At 49.0% G+C, this 25568-nt stretch overlaps 1 protein-coding gene across 2 annotated transcripts in view; it reads right to left on the reverse strand.

The window, feature by feature from the left end:
- The window catches only part of LOC142880463 (cadherin-4-like), a 115762-nt gene that overhangs the window by 41727 nt on the left and 48467 nt on the right, over positions 1-25568 (reverse strand). For both annotated transcript variants that reach the window (XM_076014411.1, XM_076014410.1), the window contains exons 3-4: positions 18825-19001; positions 347-502 (exon numbers count right to left, since the gene is read on the reverse strand). In XM_076014411.1, coding sequence (XP_075870526.1) covers positions 347-502; positions 18825-19001 — 333 coding nt within the window. The remainder of the gene's footprint in view (positions 1-346; positions 503-18824; positions 19002-25568) is intronic.

The following is a 25568-nucleotide window of genomic DNA, read 5'->3' on the forward strand; positions in this document are numbered from 1 at the left end:
GGCGCTGGGTCCGAGTGAACCTGGCTGACCTCCTCATTTAGCAGTAGAAGTTTTGTTCACACCATTAGAATCAGTTGGTGCAACTATCAAATTTAAAAGTCACGTTCCACAAACTGCACTCTGCTTCGATGCCATGACTGGCCTAGTTATAAACACACTGTGGACTGTATACATTTTTTTTTTTAATGGAAATTCAATTGAATCGAGAATCAAATTTTGGACTTCAAGAGTGGGAATTGAATGGAATGGAATCAAATTTTGAGACTCCAGTGACTTTTTCTCGCAGCGTTAGTTGAGTTTGTGGAACGAGGCGGTGAAAACGACACCCGGAATGAACGCTGCTTACGTGGAAGGACGCCCTCTCCTCCCTGTCCAGCGGCTGGGTGACGAACATGTTGCCGCTGATGGGGTCGATGTTGTAGATGCCGCTCGGCGGCTGGTCGGCTCCCGCTCCAGTGATGCTGTAGCGGATCCCCACATCCTTGTCCTGGTCGGAGCGGATCTGGAGCGGATCGGAACCAGAGAGAGAAGAGATCTGCTGTGAACAACCCGACGTTCTGACAGAGTGAGGCCGCAGTGAGAACGTTCGTATCACAGAGCAACAAGTCAGTGTTAGCGTTGGTGTAAATAAGTGAAGGAAAGAAGGAATGATGGAAATTGTTGCTCGTCTCAATGAGGGACTTTTTGTGTGCGCTGTAAGTTAATTGTTTTTTTCAGTATGGGTTTTTTCATTGTATAGTCCCAACATTGCTGCTGAGGGCTGAAAAAAAAAATCACAGATTTAATTCTCACCTCTTTTTATAAAAAAAAGAAGATAATGTGTTTCTTTGAAACTGCAACAAGCAATCTCGGGAAGGAAAATGGAGAAAAAGAAATTGGAATACAGTAGGAAGACGTGGGACCTGGGAGGTGTAACACACACAGGCCGATGAGACTTTTTTTGCGTCCCTCCGTGGCGCTCTGAACACGGCCGGAGGTGGCGGCTGCCACCCCGACGCAGCCGACACACACGTCGCTCAGGTGCAAAAGGAAAATTTTCCGGCGACGCAACACCTCTGTTGCTATTTCACACGCAATTCAAAATGTCACAAGCTCTGAGAGATAGATTTGACTTTTACAAGTTTCAGCGCCGGGCACCGAAGCAACGAGAAAATATCAATAGTCTTCTTTTTTTTTTGAGGGCCGGCACCCTGCTGATTTGGAGACAGAGGAAGATGGGATTGCGGCAGCGGCGGCCGCGGCTTCGTTCTTCCCGCAGCATCGATTTTTCAGCAGCCGTCAAGGATCTCGCAGCACAACACAGCCGCAGTGAAACGCTCACACTCAGCCCAGATAGCGCAGCTGAGAGCGAGTGTCCCCATTGTTCAGCTGCCACTCACCTGCGAAGGCCTTATTATTACGTTTCTTCTCTCTCTCCCTCCCCCTCTCTCTCACTTTTACACAAGATAACAAGATCTTAAACATACTCTTTATCATCCTGAATCAAGTCGGAGAATGGAGCAAAAAGGCACCGTGAAGCCAATTACAGTTTATTGTGGGCACGACGACAATGACGACAACAACAACGACGAAAAGATGCTTTAATTTGATCGCTGGCAGGTCGGCACCTGTGAGTCACTAATCGTTGTCATCCTTCATTTAACCCCTTTTGTCCTTCTTCAACACAAGAACTGAGTGAACTCGGTTTCCGTAAAGCTGTTAGCGAAAGGTTGAGGAAAACGTGCAGTGAAGAGGCTTCACGGGGGGGACTCAGAGTCTCTAGCGTCTGCTGTGACACTGTTTAAAAGTCAACCGAATGTTTATTCTGTCTAATTCTATGTCATTCTTAGTAAAACATGGACACAGAGTTGTGGGCGTGGCTACAGCCAACTCTTGTTGCAATCACACTGGCTGCGTCACGTACAGTCGACGGTGTCGACCCCCCCACTTTGTCATGCAACGCTTCCCTCGCTCACTTCCCCAGTGGGAATAAAGCCGTCACTATGGTTACAAATCAGAGGGAATAATCACCCAGTCAAACCGTGGGGAAGAAAAGGAAAAAGAAAGAAAAAAAACTAAAGAAAAGCGCGGCCCCCTGCTCTCCTCTTCCTCCTCTCCTCCTCTTCCACTCGGGGAGGAATTTGCTGCTCCGCGGGGCTGCAGATTGCGCATGAAAATGAAACGACTTCATCCGACAGCGACTTCTGCATAAAACATCCCACTGTTTGAACGCGACACCCAGTCTCTTAATATCCAGCGTGGTTCTTCCACACCAGCGCCGCACAGCCGCAGTCCTCACTTCCTGAGCAGCAATAAAAACAAATAAATAACAACAATCATAAATCGCAGGTGGAGCCCTGCAGGTTCCAAGCTGTCGAGCAGACGAGTCCGTCGGCGTCGTCTCTCCTCTTCACAGGCCGGCTGCCGACGGAGGCATGAAAGCACATTAGCATCCATCAGTGGCTGCCAATCAAGGCGGGAGGAGGTAGTCGCGACTGAGTAATAACAACATCGGATCAGTGGCCCTCGTCGTCGCCATCGCTGTCGTCGTCGGCTCGGACTTACAGAAGAAGAGCTGACGCAGCGAAACCAACTGATGGATTATAGACTTCCAGAGACGAGGGGAAAAAAAACAAAATGGAAACGTGCCTCCACGTCTGTCCAAACTGTGAAGGAGACAGACATGCATCAGAAACACAACAAAACAAACAAACAAACAAACAAACAAAAGAGGAGTGAAGCCAGGCTCGCTGTGGAGGAGGAGGAGCAGACCATCTGTTCAGGTGCCACAGCAAAAAATATGCAAAACAGGAGAAGAAGGAGCTCGTAGGCATTGTGGTGCGGTTGTGGTCGTTTGACAGGAAGTGTGTGTGTGTGTGTGTGTGTGTGTGTGTGTGTGTGTGTGTGTGTGTGTGTGTGTGTGTGTGTGTGTTGTGCACGCGTGCCTGTGTGGATCAAGAGGAACTGAGGGCTGAGTTCAATAATTCAGGACTGTCGTGGAGGGAATCGCACATTCGGAACATTTTTCACCCGCCGGGGGGACGAGTGTAGGTGTGTGTGTGTGTGTGCACGTGTGTGTGCATGTGTGTGTGCATGTGCATGCATGTGTGTGACTTCAAAGCAGGGCCAGGGTCTCTGGGCCGTCCCGCGACCACCTGAGAGCGGGTGTCACATGGTCTGCTAATGAAGAGCCTTTATGTCAATAGATTGAATACACGAAGAAGAGTGACACCCCTGTACCCCCCCGCCCGCCTCCCCCGAGTGGCAGCCGCTCAATTGAGCCATCTGAAGCCAACGTTAATGATGAAAGCCGGGATTTCTCCCCCCCCCCCCATTGTCTCCTCCCCGCAGCGCCTCCTGGCAGGCGGTGGGGTTACTAATCGCGGCGGGGAAAGAGCGTAGTGGCGGCAGCGGCGGCCGATGTGAGGGACTTAACTGGCTGTCTGTCTCCGTCAGATCAAGAGCGGAGCCGACATCACATAAGTGACCTATTTGTAGCTCTTTGAGGGTGATTTTCTTGATTGCTGACAACTCGCCGGGATCCCTGCGGGACGAGCTATCAGCCTGAGAAAGGAGGATGGAGAGCGACGGCGGGCTGGCAGCGGGGGAGGGGTGAGGGGTGAGAGGGGAGAATTAGCCTGCCGCTAAACTTGTCGGGGTGACGGGAGGAAGAGAGAGAGGAAGAAGAAGAGGAAGAAGGAGAAGAAGAAGGAGGAGAAGGAGGAGAAGAAGAAGGAGAGGGAGAAGGAGAAGAAGAAGACGAAGGAGAAGAAGAAGGAGAAGAAGAAGGAGAAGGAGAAGGAGAAGAAGAAGGAGAAGAAGAAGGAGAAGGAGAAGAAGAAGAAGGAGAAGAAGGAGAAGGAGAAGGAGAAGGGGGCCGGCCTTTTCTCTGTAAGCCAGGCGGGGCAGCGAGCTGTCGAATGAGCAAACTGTCCCGTGTCAGAGCGACTGATTGATCCGACCCACTGGCACCGCCCTCCTCACACAGACGGCCTCTGAGGGTCTCTGTCTGTGACTCCATCCCCTCCTCCTCCTCCTCCTCTTCCTCTCAATCATAACTTCCCTGAGAGCACGACGCAGCGACCCGGCGGCCTCGCTGGACGTGACCGTCAAGCTGAGCAACAGAAAAGGCAACGACCGCCAGAGAAAGTCGAGAAAGACGAGGAAGTCGAGAAAGTCCCGCGTCCTGAGGAAAGATTCCCTCCGCTCGTTACTCTCCTGACTTGCTAAAACTTTGTGACGTCACAAAGGGCAATGATACCTCCAAGTTCGTCACAACATGCCACATGCCATCTAGTCACACACACACGCAGGCTTTTGACTCGGGTTGCAACTCTTCTCTGAGAAGGAAACAAGCGTCGAGAATACAAGTGGAAGAATAAAAATCCAGAGAGAACACGAGAACAGAAATGGAGGTGCAACAGTGACGCAAGCGCAGGGTGATGCAAGTGTGGCGTGAGCGGCGAGCAGCCAGAGCGTGACGCCTCGCAGACGCGTGGAAGGTCCAAGACAACATCCCCTCTAGCGGCAAAACAGAGAGGAGGAACCACGCTGAGGCTGCGGGTTCTAATCCCAGGCTCAGGGGCTTCACTTCCTGTCTGGGTTCTCTGCAGATGCTGAACCACCACACAGAGTCTCTGCTAGTCTGACCGGAGGTAAACTATACACAACCACGCACGCACGCACGCACGCACGCACGCACGCACGCACGCACGCACACTAATGTAAAAATAAAAGCACTAATATCAACCACTCAGCCTTTCCTTTGTCTTCCCCCTCTGGTCTTTCAGGTGAAAATCAGCCTTTTTCTTTCTGCATGTTCTCCTGCCAAAGCAGTTGATTTGTGATTGTACTTTATTTTTTTCTGACGGCTTCACTACCGGGCATCAGGACCAGCGGGACATTGTTCCGGCGGCAGCGTCGAGCTTCTGGGAAAACATCTAAAACGTTATTAAAGGACAGCAAGCTGCGGGCGGACACACACACACACACACACACACACACACACACACACACACACACACACACACACACACAGGTTAGTGTGTATGCCGTAAGCTAATACGACAGACCACTGGGAGTCTGTCTGTGCTTTGCTGGGTTTTATGGCCACTCTGGTGTCTCAGGCTCGGCCTGGTGGTTCTGGTCTGTGTTGGGATTTCAGCAGCTGGTTTGAGCTGCTTCAGGCTCCAGAATCTCAGCAGGATATCAGCAGCATAATTCAATCTCATCCACGTTTTTTTCTTCCAGGGTTTGCTCTATTTCCATTCTCATAGAGGCCACTGGCGGTACTGCACCACTGTTTTGTTTTCAGGTTTTCTTGTTTGGTGTTTCAGTCTGTGTCAGACTTATTTTTTTCTTCACTAAGCAGTGATGTTTGTGAAGCTTATCGCCACTTCCTGTTGCCACTTCCTTTCACTCTTTTACTTTTGTCCCTTTAATTATGTTTTTCTTTGGCCTGTCTGACCTCTGACCCCTGACTCTGACTTGTCATTTTCCTCCACCCAGTCTGCCACTCACTGGATATTTTTCCTCTTTTGGTGACGGTCCTCTGTGAGCCCTGGAGATGGTTGCGATGTTTGTGGAAAATCCCAGCAGCTCAGCAGCGGTTTGTGAAATCCTCGGGCCAGCTGCCTGATCTCCGCGGTCAAAGTCACTTAAATCTCCCGTCTTCCTCGACCTGCCGCTGGTTTTGAACTGCAGCGAGGCTTCCTCAGGCCTAAATGCACCCAGTTGCTGCCGCACGTTTGGCTGATCTGCTATTTGTCTTAAAGAACAATTGAATGTTGTCCCTGAATTTTCCGGTGAGTGCAAATCATAGGGTTCTCATTGGCTTTTTGGCTGGCTGTTGGGTTTTGTGTCATTCGAAGGCAGCAGGCAGCTCTTTGAAGGCTACTGTTATGAATCATAATTCGATTCCATCTACGTACGATGCTAAAGGATTCTAAAGGATTCTAAAGCAGATTAGAGGGAAGATGAGTGACTTTTTGTACCGTTACAGAGTTAGCTTAACGTTGGCGAAAAGTACGCTGGACAATTTTCACAAGGTGGTGAAAAAAGGCGGAAACGAGCGAACGGAGCGGTCGTGTACGTGACTCTCTGCCCCAGAGCAGCTGATTGTGACTCCGTCCTTCCTGCAATTCCTCACAGCATAGAGAACTTTTTGCCGAGGGACGTTAATGGAAGCCGAGACACGACGACGAGACTCGCTGGCTTCCGAAGGTTAAAACACTCCAACAATGAAACTTTGTCCCGCAAGGACGGCGGAGCGGCCGCGTGATGGGCGCCGGCTTATCAGGCGCATCTGCACATCTGCAGACGACACAGGCGTCCCTGAAAGGCGGCTCTCCCCCGCCTTTGATAAAGTCTTATCTTCCTCGCCGCCGTTCCGCCGTGTCTGTTTCCTCTTTGTCGGCGACACGGCGCATGAAAGGAGGAAAGGGAACGCGACACGCTTTTAAAGACGCCTCCTAAATTTTCACTTTTAGGCGCGGCTTTGATGCCTCCTGCTGCGCCTGTCGCTCCTCAGAGCCGAGGTGCCCTGCTTTTTGACAAATTGTCAAAGGCAGTTTTGCTGTAACTGTTTGAGGAATTCAAACAGTGTGATAGGGCCGAACGGAAACGCACACACACACACGCACACACACACACACACACACACAAAATTCAAGGAAATGACAGAGGAAGCAAACAGGAGCAAGCGCAGGATGAAAGAGGAGGAGCTGGGACGACTAAATGAAAACAAAATTTCTAATTACGGAACACTTTCTTTTTTCTAACCCCGCCTCACAAAAGACAACCTCACATGTAGAAACGATAAAAGACGAGAGTGAGGGTGTGGAACTTGTCGTAACAGCGGTGAGGACAGAATATCTGCGGGTTTTTTTTAATACATATTTTTGAAAGCCACACAAAAGGAGGGAGAGGCAGCAGCAGCAGCAGCAGCAGCAGCAGCAGCAGCAGCAGCAGCAGCGCAGCAGCAGCAGCAGCAGCTTGGAGCTCAGGTCTAATATCTCTGAGGTGAAAGCCGCTGACATTCAGCGCCACACACACTTATCCCTGAAACTCATAAAGGAGCAGCCAGCCTGGTCCGCGGCACACGGGGCTGCTGGTCCATTATGGATCTGAGGCTGAATAGGAAATGAGACGCAGCGCCACGCTGCTCTGCAATATCTGCTTTTTTTCTTCTTTTTTTTGCATCACACACGCCCACCTTCCTTTTCATATCTTTCCCCGTTGCATCCACATCATCCGTCTCCTTCCTCCAGTGGGAAGCAAGCGGTGAGCTTCGCCACCCTCGCCACCGTCAGAGACTTTTTATGTGGAAATGGAGAAAAACCAAAATCGTCCGAAAGAAACAAGCCGTGCCATGATTCAGATATAGAGAAACCAAATCAATAACAACCACTTTGTTTTCCAATTTTTGTTTTCCAGACAAATAATAAAAAAAAACAACAATCCGCTGATCTGATTTTGTTTGACGTCCACATAAATGGAAACTGGGAATTAGAATAAGTGGAAATTGGAAAGTCATTAGCCTCTTCTTGTTGTTGGGACCTGGGTAGTTGATGATTGATTCTCAAAACAAATCAGTTGAATTTCTGTTTTTGTTTCCCAGCCGGTTCATCAGTTCTGCTTTCCTCATTTCAAAAACAACATCCTCTCAGCCTCCAGGTGATCGGAGCTTCTCGCTCCGTCCCATCGCGCCGTCTTTTCTTTCCCTTCTAGAATGGAATTCATTTCAGCAGCAAGAGCTCCATCACACTCCCTCCTGGAAAAAAACCCAGAATCCTCTCTGCCAGCCGGTCGCCACCCCGGCGCCCCGGCGGTGACGCTTCATCTCGGCTTCACAGCAGCCGGATGAAAAGGGGAATCCTTTGAAGCGCCGAGGAGTCGGAGATGTTTCCGAGAGGCGCATTTGGATTTAAAGATAATAAAAAGACACTTTTACTGTCTTTTTCTTTCCCTCCACTTTTTTTGGGGAGGGGCCTTCACAGTTTAGGGAAACAAAGCGGCAACCTTTTGCAGCTGATGCTATTTTTTTTCTTCCCTTCCTGCGGAGGTTCTTTTGTGTGTGCGAGAGACAAGAAACACGACCCAGCTATAGGAGCGCGTCACAAAAGGCGGTGGGAACCTTGACAATAAGGTCGCGGTCTTGAAGTGAACATCGGCACCAACAGCAGGGGAAGATTCAATCAATTATTTTGGTGTGAAAGACGTCGGGCGGCTTTTCAAGCCGACGCCGAGCTCTCCAGACAGAAATATCTTTTTTTGTAATAATTTTTTTAATCGTACGCGGCTGTCAGTAGAAGTTTTTTTTTACCACGTACTCTTTCCTGTTGTCCCTCTCACGAACTCCCACAACCCTTGAGCTCCGTCGTCAAGTGTCAATCATCAGCCTCCAGCCGCCTCTCCAGCCGAAGGAGCCGCAGCACTCAGACGTCTGCTGGAAAATGGATCCGCCGCTCTCTGGAGTGGACGTACGCACCTTCCCCCGCAGCCAAGAGAGGCGGCGGGAATGAAAAGCAAGACGGTTGGACGAGGAGGGGGAAAAGGAGGGGGGAAAAAAGAAAGAAAGAGCGGCGGCGTTGGAGAGGGGGAGCAATTAGTGGAGCGAGCAAATATTAATGGGAGTTAAGAAGTGACTCACAATCCCAATTACAGCATTAAGCAGGCAATTTAGAAGAGCCCAGCGAGAGGCGGGGAATCCTGCTGAAATGTAGACCGCCGCTCTCTCTGTGCATTAACAATGGAATTTATTCACAGCGAGGGAAGAAGAAGAATGAGGCAAACCTTAATTCGCCCCCATTTCAGACACGTAAAGCCACATTCTGCAGCTGTGCGGAGCCGCAGTGAAAGAGGCCGACGGCGGCGGCGGCGGCGGTAACATCTCATGCCGGTCACGCACCCGCACACAGATGGATCTTTTCTCGAGTCGGAAATAAAGCTGTGATGCCGCTGTGGCGCTCTCATGTGAGATTCTCAATGAATTCCCACTCTTGATTTAATTACTAACCAGACTGTTTCAGAGAAGTTTACTTTCCCCCCTTTTTAATCTAGTTTCTCCTGCGCTCAGGGCCGGGAAGGTGCCGGACTCCATCCATCCCTGCTGCTGTCTGAGGGGGCGGGGCCACAACCTGGACACATCTGCAGGTCATCGCAGGGTCGCAGAGAGAGAGAGAGAGAGAGAGAGAGCGAGAGAACCCCCTCTCATGGACCCTTGGCCCACGGTCTCATGAACCGGGGGCCAATGAAGACACAATCGAACCATGGCGAGGCGAGGCGAGGCGGGGCTATGAGAACACGCCCAGAGAGAGAGAGAGAGAGAGCGAGAGCGAGAGAGAGAGAGAGAGAGAGAGAGAGAGAGAAATCATCCGTCCACTCACACCTCTGGCCAAACACAGAGCTGCCCAGCAGCCTCATGGAACAGCAAGGTGGGAATCAAACCCACAACCTTGTAAGCCAGGCATGAGCAAACTACGACCCAGGGGCCATATGCAGCACGTTTAGCTTTTCAATCCAGCCTGCCGAACTTGAAGAATTTTAGAACCCACTGTGTCCCACCAGTCAATCGTTTGCCCACCCCAGTTCAAAGCGCTGCTTCCTGGCAGACGGTAAACTAAACTCCACCCTCACACAAAATATCCCACAAGATAATTGAAGGTTTTTGGGCGGCTGGACGTCAAAACCCCCCAAAAAACAAAGGTCAGAAACAGAGGGAGGGGCTTGTTGCTGCTGTTGCTCTGTTGCCGCCCTGAACGGCGCCATTATCAAATCACAGCCGCCGACCTGAGCCGCTGCCACCAGGTCCCACAGGCCCCCACCAGCCGGCCAATCAGCAGCAGCCTGGGGGCGGCTGAAAGCCCTTCTGGCATGCCCGGGGCCAGTGTGTGTGTGTGTGTGTGTGTGCTGAGGGTCTCGGAGGGAGGCAGCAGGACGGGTCAGAGTGGACGAGGGAAGACGGACGGTTGTTTAGCAGGAGGCCGGCAGCACGGCAGCCTTTTGTTCCGCCCTAATGGGACTGTCACCGTCCGATTGTCCAGCCAGCAGCAGGGTGACGGACGGGCGTGCACGCAATCACGTGCACGGCTGATAACAGCAAAGAGGAGGAGGAGGAAGGTGCACACAAACCCTCCTCTCTAACACAGTGCGCTACAATATTGACACTGGCACTGACACACAGCGCCTGCGGCTGCTTTGTGCAGCTTCTATCGCACCTGGTGCCTCATTTTATCACGGCACAGTTTTTTTCTTTTCCCCCCAAACCACCAGATTAGCACTGCGGCGTTTGTCACTCATCTACATCTTCAGCATAATGAAGACATCAAAAAACATGAGCTCAAAATAAAAACATCTGCAGCATTATTAGCCAGCAGCAGAGTCACATACTGTAGGGGACTGTGTCTGGGTGTGTGTGTGTGTGCGCGTGTGTGTGTGTGTGTGGGTGTGTGATAAATGCATGGGGAGCTGCGTTAGTGAAGTGACTTTTCTGGCCGCTTGTGGGCTGAACAACAACAGGCTGTAAACACGACGGCTCTGACAAACGGCCTCAGGTTGACTGGGGAGGAGCTCGCTAGCGCTCCGCTGGAGTCGACGACGAGCTAAATTAGCATTTCCTGTGTTTTCCGCCCATCAATCGGCACCTTGCAAAAGGTGTAGAACTGGCGCGCACACGCACTCGCACACGGCAGACACAGAGTGGGGTAAAAAAACAGATTAACAGGAGTCACAAGTCGTATTTTGTGCAAAACAAAACGTCGAGCAACTGTTGAGAGAGAAAAAGAGCTCGAGGACGCTGTGATAATTCTGAGCTGCAGCAAAGTGCCGGATGATTACAGCAAAAAAAAAAACAAAAAAAAGCCAGCAGGTCTGCTGTGTATTAATTCTACCTCATATTGTTGGACATGAACCTTGCAGCGTTCAACCACATCGCAGCGCAATGTTTCACAGACCGACAAATTGCCACTTTGTGCCACATCCTGCTGGGCAAACTGCGGAAGGAAAGCTGGCCTCCTGAAATATTTAAAGACCGGCCGCAGAGCTGCGGTCAGTAATAATCAGCGGTCACTCGCTTATTTGTCAAAGCAAGCCCAATACACACGGCTGCAAAAATATGGAGAAAAATAATAGAATTTGTGTACGCACACGCATGTGTGTGTGTGTGTGTGTGTGTGTGTGTGTGTGTGTGTGTGTGTGTGTGTGAGCAGACGATAACTCCAGGGGTGTGAATTTAAAACTTAAAAAAGGAGGAGACTTTAGCCACGAAATTTACAGACAACTTCCAAAACATTAACTTTAGGACAGAAGCGACATCAGCCTTTCACCGGGTGGCGCTCCAGACAGCGCACTGGTGACACAAAGGTTTACACAGAGCGGCTAAAGTTAACAGCTGGGGTCACGGCAGGTCGTCAGCATGTCCTCCAGCAGGCTGGCGGCTGCAGCCGCAGCTCTGATGGCCTGAACGCTTGAAGTGCTTCTGAAAATTGGAGACGTCCGTGTTCGGCTGCCAGCCACATCTGGACTCCACACGACAAGAATATCTGAGCTTCAGTGCCCCCTGGTGGTGACGTAGTGGCTCTTAAAGGCCACTATGTTTACAGGCTGATCCAGCGGAGGCAGCCATCGTAAGTAAAGTGCTCTGGAGGGGAGCTTTTTAAAAAAAACTGCATCGATTTTAACGTGAAGATCAATCAGTGCAGGCACAACAGCCTCCCGGTGTTTAATCATCACACCGTCTGGACGGCTCTGCAAACATCTTCCACCCTTGAAGGAAAAACGTCGTCGGGTTTGGCATCTGTCAGATTTCCTTCCGGGGGAAAACTTGACAGTGGAGGGGGAAAAAAAGGAAAGAGCACAAAGTTTGTTGAACTGAAAGTTTGTGAAAGTAAATTAAAGGGAAGCCACACACTCCTGGAGACCTTTTTTTCGGGTTTTTTCTCCTCCTCCTTCTTCTTTTTCACAGGTTTCTCTTTGTGTGTGGATGATTCAGCAGCAGCAGAAGCAGCAGCAGCAGCAGCAGCAGCAGCAGCGAGAAACTCCGGGATTCTGGGACGGATGGTGTCAGTAGAGACGGCGGCGCCGGGTGTCCTGATTTAAACCAGAACCAGACACGTCAACAAACCTGATGTCTGCTTGCTGGAGCTGAAAGCTTTACTCTGTCTGCATTTCTATCAAAACCCGCCCGATGCCGAGCAGCACACGTACCTGGAAAATGGGTCTTTTTTCTGTTCTTTTTTTTTTTTTTTTTTTTTGCTCCGAGGCGCAAAGAATTAAAGGCTAAACTCTGATTGTCATTTTGATCAAAATAATCTGCCGCCGCCATCTGGCAGCGGAGACCAACATCCTGACTGTCGGAGGCTGCGGAGATTCGTCACACCGAGCCGACGCTGTCCCGCTCTTCGCACGAGCGCCACTAGGGGGTGCAGTGCTGAATTTCTTAGCAGCGACTAATGAGAGTGCTTCGGCGTTGCAGCAGAAGCGAAGTGGTCCGTGTCAAAGTGACACTGTGCTGAATAAATCCTCACCTTTTAATGCTTTTGCACCTTCTGCAATTTCGCACCTTGTCACCTGGATGTCGATTCTTTGGTTTTTATTAAAACTCTACTTCTAATCTGGGTTGCCGGAGGCGTTAAATCATGCTCCTCACATCTCCTAACGTCATGCTGTCACGCTTAAAAAAAAAACAACCAAAAAAAGAAACCTGGTGAGAATAATGAAAACAAACACTTTTTTTTCTCAACAAACTGTGGCAGAATGAGGCGATAAAACAAAATGTCCTTCCATCCAATCAGGGTTCTTACGTTAAAACTTTTATTTGCCATGAAATAATAAATTACACCCGGTTCCCTGTAGCTTAAACACTCCAATGTCGGCGAAATCAAACACACTGTGGTTGCACATGGGCACACATAAGCACACACACACACACACACACACACACACACACACAGACACACACACACACGCACACAATGCACAGGAGATGCAATAAAAGTGCAAACAGGACGAGCCGCTTCAGAGAGCATATTACTGGCTCATTACCGGCTGTAATGGAATATACACTGTGCAATATGAGCTGGTAAATAAAACCAGTGTGTTTTCATTTTGCGCACTGAGCAAACAGTGCTACACGAACTGCACCCTCATCGAGCGAAATTAACCCGCCGCCCCCCCGACCCGACTGGGAGGCCGCGCAGCGTAGCTCAGCCTCGCTGATCTCCTCCGTCACAACGCTCAGACGCTGAGGAGGCGTCACGACTCATTCTGACTGTGACACAACCAACCCGCCTATAAGCTTGACTCTTATAGGATATTCAAATCTACGGATAAGTCAATTAGAGCGATTTATGTTGCGTCTCTGTACGGATGTTTGCGAAAGGCACTCGGACAGAACTGAGTTGCACTCGTGGCAAATAACGGAGACATTTCCAATCAGCAAGAAAATGTCAGAAATGAGAGGAGAAATATGCAGCGCTTTTCAAACTTGATATTCAAAGGGTCAAAGGTCTGGAAAAGCAGGAGACCAAAAGAAAATCCCTTTTTTATTAGATGGGATTTGAGTGGGGAACCAAAACAAACAGACACGCACAAACGTATCGAACTCAACTTGAAGAGCAGACAACAGACTCTTGCCAGAACTTTTCGAAGTTCTGCAAAGACTCGAAGCCCTCGAGTTACGTTGGCTTCAGTTTTATTGTCGTTGGGTGAAATAATTTCCCTCAGTTATTTCCCTCCACCGTCAGCGTGGCGAGTAGAAAATGAGCTAAACTTCCTATGAAATGTGCAGTTTGTTTTGTTTCCCTCCTGTTAAATCAGATGTCACGCCTCGTTCGGACCGTAGCAAATGTTCCACGCACAAGCATGTCCACAATGTCCTACTGAAAACACAACGAGGTAAAACAAACAAGGTAATTTAACGTGAACCATGCAAGTTCACACGTTCACCCCGGGACCTCAATTTCTCTTCTTCAAAATTAAAATGGACTCCAAACACCGTCGCACGGCAGTCATCAGGTGTCGTCACATGACCTTAAGACAACCGTCCGCAATTATTCCAGGCTGCTATTGTTTCTAGTCAATAGCAGCCGAGCCGAGCCGAGTCCGGGTCAGACGGGCGGCCAGGGCGGCCATTCAGAGGGCTTTCCATCAGTTTCGCCTCATTCGCTGCAGGAGATGGAGGAGATGAGAACGACACAAATGGCCTGAAACTAACGCCCGCCTCCGTCGCCAGGCAGATTTACAGCGCACCTCGCAGATTTCGTCCTTTTCATTTTTTTGCTCACTTTTATTGCCTCTTATTTTAATGACATTTCTCTTTCCATCTCTAGACTGTAGATTCAGACAAAGCAGGTAACCTCATGTGGCATCAGGATCGCTCAGACAACAGTTCTTACGATACAATTACAATACGCAATCCTACAATGGAAACTGGTTTTAGGATTAGCCCACAAATCAGCTTCCCTTTAGTTGCAAATACGAAGTAACTGCAGCGAGCACACAGAGGAAGGCAAAGAGGAGATACAGGAAGTGGCTCTAAGCCTAGCTAGTGCTAAACAGCTTAGCACTAATCCTGCACTGTCACTGCATGTTGTAGAAGAGCTGGAAGGCATTTTTCACGATAAAAGATGAACACAGCGCAGCGCTAAAACGCTTCTGGAAGCAAAACATGTTTCTGCTTCACTGACATAAAAACATCTTGGCAAGAGTGTGGCTAACCTGCGCGAGCTAGCCAAAGGTCTGGCTAATGAGGGAACCTCAAAGTCTGATTCTGTCACGACTCAGTCTGACTGTCAGACAATCAACGCACCTTTAAGCTGATAACATATTCAAAAATATTGAGGCCAGCCAATTACAGCGATTTATGTTACGCTTATGTACGTATGCTAATGTTTCACCTTTGGAAGAAAGTAGTTAACCACAGCGATAAAAAGAAGACAAAATAGAAGAGGAAGAAGATGAAGCTTATATTAATGTAGTTCCTGTAAAACGCTGCCTGAATCTTGCAGTGTAGCAACTGTTTTGTTTTTTTTTTAAAGCAGATTTGGATGTTGATTTTCACATTACAAGAGGAATAACGGCACTGAAAGTTTTGCTCGATGAAAAATATGTTTTTGCTTTTAGCCAAGCTAGACCTAGGTCTAAATATATTCAGCTAAATATTGCAGCACTGGTTCACAGGCTAGATGCCCTACAAGACAAAAACCTGAAACATTGGGACTGGCAGAAGGAGGACGCTCGAGGCGCGCCCCCTCGTGGCTGCACTTTTGCTGCAACCCCCAGAGCCTCCAGTCTCACAAACACTCTGCCGCTTTCCAAACGTTTTCCACAGATTCTTTTCAAAAGCCTTTTGTCAGTCGCTGCATCGTCCGTCACAGAGGTAAGAGAGAAGGCGCCATGCCTTCCACCTGCCTCCACATCCCTTCAACCAGAGCCGTTCCTCCTCGCTCTCCATTTACAAGCACACTTAACGTCCGTCGTGTCAAATGATCTGAGGCGCGGCAGCTCGGCTCGGACCAACGCACCACTCCGGCTCGCTGCTAAATCAGCCATATCAAAGCTGCACGGCTTTTTTTTGCGACTCTTTTATGATGAAATTGGATGTCAAGGCAAAAAAAGGAAAAAAAAAAAACAGCCACAGCTCCTGGACCCCTATTGATGTGTGTGTGAGTGTGTGTGTGTGTGTGTGTGTGTGCGTGTGCGTGTGTGCACGCGAGAGGGAGAAAGAGAGACACTTTGTTTGCAGCCAATAAAAAGGCGGAATATCACCTTGTGATTCAAAGAGGCACAAAACCAATAACGGAGCGCCCCCTATAATGGTGCCATAAGCGTAATCTAATAACAATGAGAGGATGAATTAAATCCCCGTAATCATAATATTGCAAATCACACGGGCAGAGACTTTGTTTGTGTTCGGAATTAGTTTCCCCGGCATTAATCAACGTCCTGCTGCCGCCGTGCAGCTACAACCCCTAACCCCCCCCTCCCCCTCCCCCAGGTCCTTTTTTTAATTTATTTTTTGTGTTCTGCTGCCAGTCTCCTTTCTCTTCACACCTCTCTGGGTGTCTCATTCCCCTCGTTTGAAAGCTGTAATTACGCTCCTGGGGTTAATTGGCCTTTTTTTCGAGATGGTAGGGGGGATTTTTGAGTGAACCCGGCTTTGTGAGGGGCTCCGGTATAGAAAAAGGTGGGCGGAGATAAGTCAGGGCCCAGGAGAGTGGCGCTGTCAAGTGGCGGCGCTCTAAAAGCTTGTTCCCGGCCACTTCTGACACGGGCGAGATAAAGCACCGGCTCCCCACCGCCCATTCGTCCGTCCGTCTCGCTGTGCGGCGGCGGAGGTCTCCGGACGGCCGAGCAGCTCACAGATGATTGGACGGCGTGAGTCACTCTGCTTTCAGCTCCTGGCTGGTGGCTGAAAAACACCTGAAACAACCTGCTTTGTTCACACACAGCGGGCTGGATGGCTGCCTCTGGCCTTCACACACACACACACACACACACACACACACACACACACACACACACACACACACACACACACACACACACCCACACACAAACACACACACGGCCCTTGAGGTTTAATCCAAATATTTTACACCCGGGGATGAAAGAGGGCCCGGGTCTCCAGGCGGGCAGCACTGTCCTCTCCTCACACTCTGAAGTCCTGCTGTGTGTGTTTTTGTGCGATGTCCAGAGCCGCCGAGGATCCGTATGGAAAAAAAATAAAAAACTTGCCTCCACCAACACGTTGGCGAAAAGGCGATTTCTGTAATCCGCCAGTGTAAGTCTCACTGTACAAACAGGCGTAAGGGGACTGTGAGGGTGTGTGTGTGTGTGTGTGTGTGTGTGTGTGTGTTGGGAATGGCAGTGGGATCCTGCCAGGGTGACTGATAAGCAGACATGTAAAAATAACAAAGTACGACTACTTCACCGTCATACTGTACGTACAGAAATGCTGTATCTGTGCTTCACTCGGTTTTTCCCTCTTAGTTCCACTTTAACTTTACTACACATTTTCGATGAGGCCAATATTACATGACAAATATTTTGACTGACCATTACCACATCCTCAGTGTCCCTGCCAGAGCGGTAGATGGCTCGGCCTCTGGCTCGGAGCAGGATCGTGAATCTGGCTCCTCATTGGCTGATGGGACTCCCTTCACTCCCCCACAACACCGAGTTCAGTGCAAACTCTGGCTTTGCTGCCACAGAATCCGCCAGACTTGATGTCATTAAATATGATTTTCAAACTCGGGACTGCTTCACTTGTGGAGTACACAACATGTCAAGACTCGCAGAGATAGAAGACCTCAGCTTCTACTCAAGTTGTCTTTTTGGTAGAATTACTTCTGGTCTGGTCAAGTGACAATGCTGCCAGTTCTGTATGGAGCAACACGTCTGATTTGCTTCAAAATTATGTGCAGCTCCTGTAAAGTTGCCTTGTCGAAGTATCAAGGTGTAGTGACCTACAAAGGTGGGAAGGGGAGAGACATTCACCTGGTTGGCGGGGTACTTATGTGATGGGGGCGGGGTTTGGTGTTTTGATGTTCCGGGTTCCACGTAGCGCGGTGATTTTGAATGTGTCAGAAGTGCGGAGAATAAACGCTTCAACCTTCTGCCTTCGCTTCTGGGTCTCATTCTCTGCACCTCCACAAAGGAGTATTTAAACAGTGAAGGCCACCTGTTGCAGTTTTCTTTTTAACTATACTCCCAGTTTAGACAGATGGGAACATTGTATTCAACACTACAATAAATAAATAACAACAAAGCTGTGATTCACCTTCAAGTCACCACTGTTTAATTCACATCAGAAACAATGTTTTTCATTGTTTCTGATGATTCCTTTGTGTGATTCTCTACAGCTTTTTTTTCCCTTTCATGGTGTTTTTTCCTCAGCCAAAAAACACAAACAGAGTGACGATTAAGAAAAGAGGCAAATCTCTTTTGGCACCATTTCTGCCGTTAATTGAAAAATCGCTGCATGCTATAAATAATGCAGCTGTGCAAAGGAGTGGCGCCACTCGCTCTAATTCAGCAAACCTCCACAAACAATATCTCTCGACGCTGCTCTTTTTGTTTGCGAACCCCAATGTGAGCGAGTACAAATGTTTTATCACGTCACACAGTGAACTCACGAGGCCCCCTGTTGGTTCGGTGCTTCAGACAAATTGCACCAGACGGTTAGCGGCATTATTTTTTTTTTCCAAAAGGAAACACTCCGTTGCAGCGTCTCTGGCTGAGCAGCTAAAAATAAACTGCTGTGACTGAGAGCAGCCGCTCTGCAGTGCAACACTGCTTCTTTGCTGTAATAAATCTCAACTCAAGCGTTTTGTTTGGATTCAAAAGATTTCTTTTCTTTGGCCATCATTAATTTGAGTTTGGGGCTCTACTGATCTGAGTTTCTACAGAGACAGAACTAGGCGAGAAAACCTTCAGGTGATCCTTAGATCTTCCTCTTCTGAGGCCGAGAGTGAAGCAAGAGCAAATTTTGCGAGCTTTGTTTTCTTGTCTGTGCAGCCAAAGAGACAAATCAGGCAGCATTAAGGCCTGAAACTGGAGAGGAAAGCTGAAGCTTTTACGTGGCCCGGGCTCTCTTTAGAGCAAAATACCACCAGTCTGCGGAGAGGAGAGGGAGGTTAAGAGACGCGGCTCCACTTGACTCTCCAATTCTTCCTTGCAGAGCAAAACTGTTTGGAATAGAATTGCGGCGGAATGGCAACTTTTCTGCACAAGAAGAGCTTTTGTGACGGCTCTGCGGCTCAGTTGCAAAAACAACTGGAAAAAGATCTTGCACCGGGACGAGATGCGCACGCATATTAGTGGTGATCACATAGACTGTCACTCACTCTGACGAGCATGTGCGGGAACGGGCCTCTGGAGTTTTCGGGCACGTTGATTGGTGGGATGACCCAGTCCCTCTTCTGCCGGCGCAGCCCGTTGGCCGACGAGCTCCTCTGGTGTTTCCGGGAGAAGCGGATGACTCGGGGCTGCGATTCCCAAACCCTCGACAGCATCTCCTCCACCTGGGGGAAGCAGAGGCACAACTTGTGTCATGACGCATCTCAGGTTAAAAAAAAAACAACCACTTTTGGCCATGATAGTGCTGGATGGACGCGTCTGCAAAGTGAAGTTAAATAACAAGCTTGCCTCCCTTCCGCTGAAAATCGAAAGCGAATCACTGGGTGACAGGCTGACAACATTAAAGCTGTTTTTGAGAAAGACGACAATAGAAGGAAATACGAGATTCACAATTGTAGAAGTTTCACATTTCATGGCATTCCTTTGACTGGCCCAGAGAAAGACAACCCTGCTCCTCCAGGGCGTCACTGCTAGTGTTGGTCCTGCTCAGGTGCTTCTTCTCTTTGTCTGCACACATCTGACAATCCCACACACTCCTCGTCCTCTCTGCTGCCCCCTGCTGAGGCCGCTGCTCTGGCACCCCTTTCCCCACCAACTGCATCCTGCTGCCATTTCACAGTTCACTGCACCTCCAGATGAGGTTCTAGGTAGGTCCCACCAGGAGGAGACCCCAGGGAAGACCCTGGAGAGACCACGTCAGCTCCACTGGCCTGGGATCCCCTGGGAAGAGCTGGACAAAGTGACAGGTGAGAGGGAAGCCTGGGCTACTCTGCTAAAGCTGCTGCCCCCATCACGTGACCTGGAAAAACAATGGATGGATGGGAGGATGGGAGGATGGATGGATGGATGGATGGATGGATGGACAGATGAGAAATTACGGTCCGCTCTGTGTTGTTGGGTTTGTTCTGTCACAGTCTCCACTGCCCCACTCCAGCAAACAATCACAAAGCTGGAACTCCCTGACTGGAAAACGGTGCAAAAGTCTCCTCTTGTTCTCATTTGGGAAGCTCAGCAAGAAAATCTGTTTAGGTTGTGACGTAGAAGAGAAAGTGTGCAGTGAACTCATCAGGCCACCGAGTGCTTTGTGGGCTAATTGCAATTGTTTGACAGTAAACAGCAGCATTACTGAAGGAAGACAGAAAACAGCTTTCTGCTCTGCGTTCTATGACCGGTCAACGACCTCAACATCAATGTGGGGCCAATCATCAATAATAATACAAGCGACAAAATTGCGTGGAGGAGAAAAAAAAAAAACAGGAGCGTTGCGTGCAGGACAATCACCGGGGAGAGAGAACTGAAAATGTCACGGGCGGCTGCTGAAATGTTCTTGGCAGAAAAGAAGAAGAACAAAGTGTCGTCTGCGTGACGGCTGCAGCCAGGCAGGCTTCAGTGTTCACCGCCGCCGCCACCGCCGCCACTATAGAACCGAGCACCTCTTGCAGGTGCAAATAACATTGCTGCACTGCTGCACACTCAGACACACACACACACACACACACACACAGATAGATGCACACACGCACGCCCCAAATGTGTTCTTGCTCATGTCGGCGGCTGAAATAAGGTTTGGGAGGCTGTGTAACGGCTGCGTTTTACACAATCCTCTGTGCTGTGTAAGATGTATTTCTGCGTAAGATGGTTGTATTTCTGTAATCCAACTAATCCTATTGTTGTCTCTGCACCTCGCTCACACACACGCGCACATGCACGCAAGCACACACACACACACACACACACACACACACACACACACACACACACACACACACACACACTCATGCAGGCAACGTGCCGCTGTCACCTGAAGCAGTGGAAATCCTCCTGCTCATTGCAGCTGGAACACACACACACACACACACACACACACACGCACACACACACACACACACACACAGAAGGAGACCATACAAGCAAACACATGCCTGTAGTGGTGCCAAACACTGGCCTGTGGTTCAGCCCATCAATATGCAGCCGCTTTGCAGACTGTAAGACACACCTGAGAGGGCACAGACACATTGTTGCTTGTCTGTGTGTGTGTGTGTGTGTGTGTGTGTGTGTTTGTGTGTGTGTGTGTGTGTGGGCTGGCTGCAGAGGTCCACACGGCGGAGGAATCGTGCAGGCTGAGCCGGACCTGCTGCTGACAGAGCGGGAGACATGCACGGCTGGATGGTTCGACAGACAGACAGACGGACGGATGGCGGGACCAGATGTGTTTCCCAGATAAGAGAACTGTGGTTCCAGCGCCACTCAACCAAAATGGGTAGCAACTGGCCGGGCCTGCCCCTCCCCCTCCCCCCGACAGGCCTGCAGGTGAATTTTAGCTCTGTCCATGTGTGTGTGTGTGTGTGTGTGTGTGTGTCTGTGGGGAAACGGTGGTTCAAAAAGAAAAACTACCAAAAGGGAAAGAAGTGAGAACAACCAGCAGGCCTGCAACAGTCTCCAGTAGACGACCATGAGTCATCCAGGCTGTTTACATAGTGAGAGAATAAGATCAGCGAAAGACACTCGTCACCTCGTCACTGCTTTGTTAGCGTGACGGTAAAGTCCATGACCATCGGCTCAAAAAGCACTGAGAGGCTGTCAGTAAATTACAGATAATAATAAAAAAAATACAATTGTTTCTGAACATGACACAGAAGAATATCAACTGAGAATGTTCAGTTGCTTCTTAACACAGCTAGTTTTTCCACGCACAGCTATTTCTCGGGTTTACATAGGACAGTGCCGGAAAGAGGAAAAATATCCAGTGATAGACAGCTGTGTTGGTGTCAGAGGTCAGAGGTCACTGATTGGACTCAATTAACCACCTTCGCTATGGCCATTTAGGCAACCACTTAATGGGGAACCAGGTATTTGCGAGGTGTAACTAATAAAGTGGCCAGTGAGTGTAAGTGAAATGTCAGGAGTCTGTTTTTTGCAAAATAAATAAAATGCTGAGATGTTAAGCACAGCCCCAGAGTTCCTGGTCCCCTCAGCTGCAGCGCACTTCAAACAGGAAGTGTTTGACTGGGGAATTAAAACAACAACAACAACAAAACTCTCTCTCGGCACTCGCCTCATGTGGTTAAAAAGTCCTCAAAAGTGTTCTGGTTCTAAGATGAAGTTTCAGGGGTGAAAAAAGTGTTGATTGACCTTTTTTGGGAACCGCGAGTCCCCAAAGGGGAAAACAAAATTCTTATATTCCTAAACTCCTGGTGGGAGTCATTTTTAATTCTGATTTGGATAGAAGTTATGAATAAATTAAGGGCAAAAACTGAAAGGAAAGCACAGCCTGCGTCCACATCCGAGGCCTTATTAGTAGCAGAATCAGAGACAGAATAAACTTTATTATCCCCGGGGAAATTTGTCTTAGCGCGGCAACTCCACTTAGCTCCACTACACAAACGTACACGGCTCAGGAAGTCAAGAACCTTCGCTGAACCCTCTCCGAAGTTGATCATCTCTTCAGTTCAGATGCCCCTGACAGTGAAGTAACGTCTTGCTAAGGAGTCATCCTATTCCATGTGATTATTAGTATCAGTGAGTATCCTTGATGCTGATAGCGATGTAGTAGTAGTAGTAGTAGTAGTAGTAGTGTTTTTGCTTTTAGTCCTCTGATATGAGACACAGAACAGAGGAAGGGGCGGGAACATGGTGTGAGAGGAGCGCCGACACGACTACTCTGAGTATTGATCAATCCCATCCTGCCAGTATGGATCTGATTCAGATACCAGCGTTGGAATCAATACCATCTTTCGTCTCTGTAGGATGGTGAAGGTTGAAAGTCTTGCAGGAACCAGTAAGAATTGGGAAAGAATTCCAGGAGAGGTTCGACTGACAGGTTGATTTGTTTTCATACTTATTCTTATTTTCTATTGGAGTTTGATCTTTTGTTTTTTTTTTTTCTTTTTCAAAGGAATAGAACTACTGTGCAGATGAGAGGGAAACATCTTTTTCAGTTCCTCTGCACGACCTACATACACAGAGAGATCAACAATAAAAATCTCAGTTTCCTCTCTTAAGATCCATAACGTCCAAACAGTGTGTGTGTGTGTGTGTGTGTGTGTGTGCGTGCGTGCGTGCGTGTGCGCACATGCCTTTGTGCTCATTCAAGCCTGGCGTGCGCATATGGGATCTCATGTGAGGCGGCGTTGTTGTATTCATGTGTGCACAAGTAGGAACATTCAAAACAAAAAAAGAGAACACACACAAAAAAAAAAAAACCTCATGGACAAATGCATCCGTTTGTCCAACTGTGTGTGTGTGTGTGCGTGTGCACGCATGACGGGGAATCAGTGAGTGTGTCCTTGGAAGCCAGCGGCAGCGGCGGCCAGCTGGCTCGTCTCTGTCTCGGCATCCTTCAGGCCTGCAGCCCCCCAGCTGACATCTGGAGGTTATCAGAGCAACAAAGACGCACAACAATGCAATTACAGTGCATCACACAGTCTCTGAAGACATTTTTTTCCTCCCCACTCCCGTCCTCCGATGTCCCCGTATCTTTTATCTTAATGGTCAGGAAGTCTCTCTGCTGCGATAAAGCAGGATCTATTCTGGAAGAGGGGAACAAGTGGCAGCGTTTGGCTGCCGCGGCCGTCGCTGCTCTTGATGAATCCAAACGGCTTCTTCTCGCGAGGGGTTTGTTTTTAAAAGACATCTGAGGGGATTTCTGTTGTCGTAAAATAGCGAGAATCACGAAACATCCTGACATTTTCTTGCAGCATTTTGGCATTTATCTCCGCGGGAGGCTGAAATACAGATATCCACTGTTTTTTTTTGCTGTTTTTTTTGCTGTTTTGAAAGGTTTTGAGCGAACATGCTGCCCTGCACTCTGATTCATCTTGACTGGGCTACAGAGACAATCCATGGTTTAAAGCCGCGGCCCCCAACCTTTGTTGCACCACAGCCCAGTTTAATGTGAGACAATATTTTCAGGGACCAGCAGGAAAACTGTGGTACTTTTTAAATATAATAATAAAGGTGAATTCACATAAATTAATCCAATAAAGGTGAACATGTGTCACTGGACCTTTTGCTCTTCGCAAAGAATCTTTGTAGACATTTGCTTTTACTCATGCTGCTTGCTAGCCTGTGGTTTAATCTAGCGGTAGCGTGTCACCTGACCGAGACAAGCACCTTGACGTGTGTCAAGAGTTGAGCCATAGATGGATGTAATGGAGAGGATCCAGTAATTTTTCAAAATAAAATTGGTCACACTTAGATGGTAAATAAAAATAAATTAATTTGATGGAAGTGAATTATTCTTTCTGTGCAGCCCAGTACCAAATGACCGGTACTGGTCTGTGGCCCGGGGGTTGGGGACCAGTGGTTTAAAGGACGAGTGGACCTGACTGACACTTTCCTCAACAATGTGTGGTCCCAGCTGCTGCATCACCATAAATCGTGGGGTGCATAGCGCATGTTGGAGAAAAAAAAAGGATAAGGTTAAGTTCTATTCCTTCTCAATGGAGGGGAAATTTTGAAAACGTCTAAAAGGCCCCACAGCTGATGCACGGTCTCTCTCCCTACCGAATAGACTGACTTTTACATTTAAATCTAATACTTGTAGCCACTTTTTCTGGCCCCTTTAGTGGTGAAGAACCCTTCCGGTGTGGACTGCCAACACAATTATAGCTTTAATAACAGCGTCAGAGCGCCTCTATCCACCACGAGCGGCGCTGCATTTCAATGACCCCCGGGGTCCGACTCCTCACCCCGCTGACGGCCTTCGCTCTAATCTACCTTGAGCAGGTGAGGCCGTCTGGGGGGAGAGAGAGGCAGCGAGAGCAATAAAATGCAAATAGAGCGCGCTCTAAAAACCCGCCGCGACAAACCGTCCGACTCTAAATCCACCGGCGCATAACTGATGGGCCCCGAGCTGGTGGAGCGACGTGCCGTGAAATCAGCACGTGTTGGAGAGCAACTGGACCGCAGGCCGCCGGGAGAGAGAAAAAAAAGGAAAAAAAAAAAAAAGGGGGCTGTCAGACCACAGACGTGCCGACTAAAACTTCTAAGTCAAGGCATCCGGCAGGGGAAAGCGACGGCGGTTATTAGGAGCAAATTAACCTGAGACTGTAAATGAAGGTGGGTGGAGCTTCCGCTTTCAAAGAGGAAAGCCAACATGGAAGCGCCAAACACCTGTATTCTATCTTCTGGCCAGCAGAGGCCGGCAAAAATGGTTGCAAAAAAAAGAAAAATCATACCATTACAAACTGGTTCTCATATGTTTTGGTTCATTTAAATTGTTAAATATTAGTAAAATAATAATAATAATAATAATAATGATAATTGGCTCAAAAGCTCATTTTGTTCAATTTGGTATAATTTCAATTAAAAAACATAGCCAAGTGTAGTTAGCTTCCAGGCTGGTGGGTGGGAAAAGATGGGGGGGGGGGGTGGAGGAAGAGAATGAGAATGAGGAGGTGGAGAAGGTGGGAGAGGAGGAGGAGGAGGAGGGGGAGGAGAAGGAAGGAGAGGAGGAGGAGAAGGAGGGAGAGGAGGAGGCAGAGGGGGAGAAGGAGGGAGAGGAGGAGGTGGAGGAGAAGGAGGGAGAGGAGGAGGAGGAGGAGGAAAAGGAGGGAGAGGGAGAGGAGGGAGAGGAAGAGGAGGGAGAGGAGGGAGAGGAGGAGGAGAAGGGGGGAGAGGAGGAGGAGGAGGAGGAGGGAGAGGATATCTGCTGCCGTTTGTACTCGAGGCGACTGTGATAACCTTGTTGCCAAAACAACTATTGACTTTGGGAAGAAAGAGACGCGGTC

This window comes from Nelusetta ayraudi, unplaced genomic scaffold (assembly GCF_046127955.1).
Source record: "Nelusetta ayraudi isolate G7.1 ecotype Tasmania unplaced genomic scaffold, CSIRO-AGI_Nayr_v1 ptg000168l, whole genome shotgun sequence".
Classification (NCBI taxonomy): domain Eukaryota; kingdom Metazoa; phylum Chordata; class Actinopteri; order Tetraodontiformes; family Monacanthidae; genus Nelusetta; species Nelusetta ayraudi.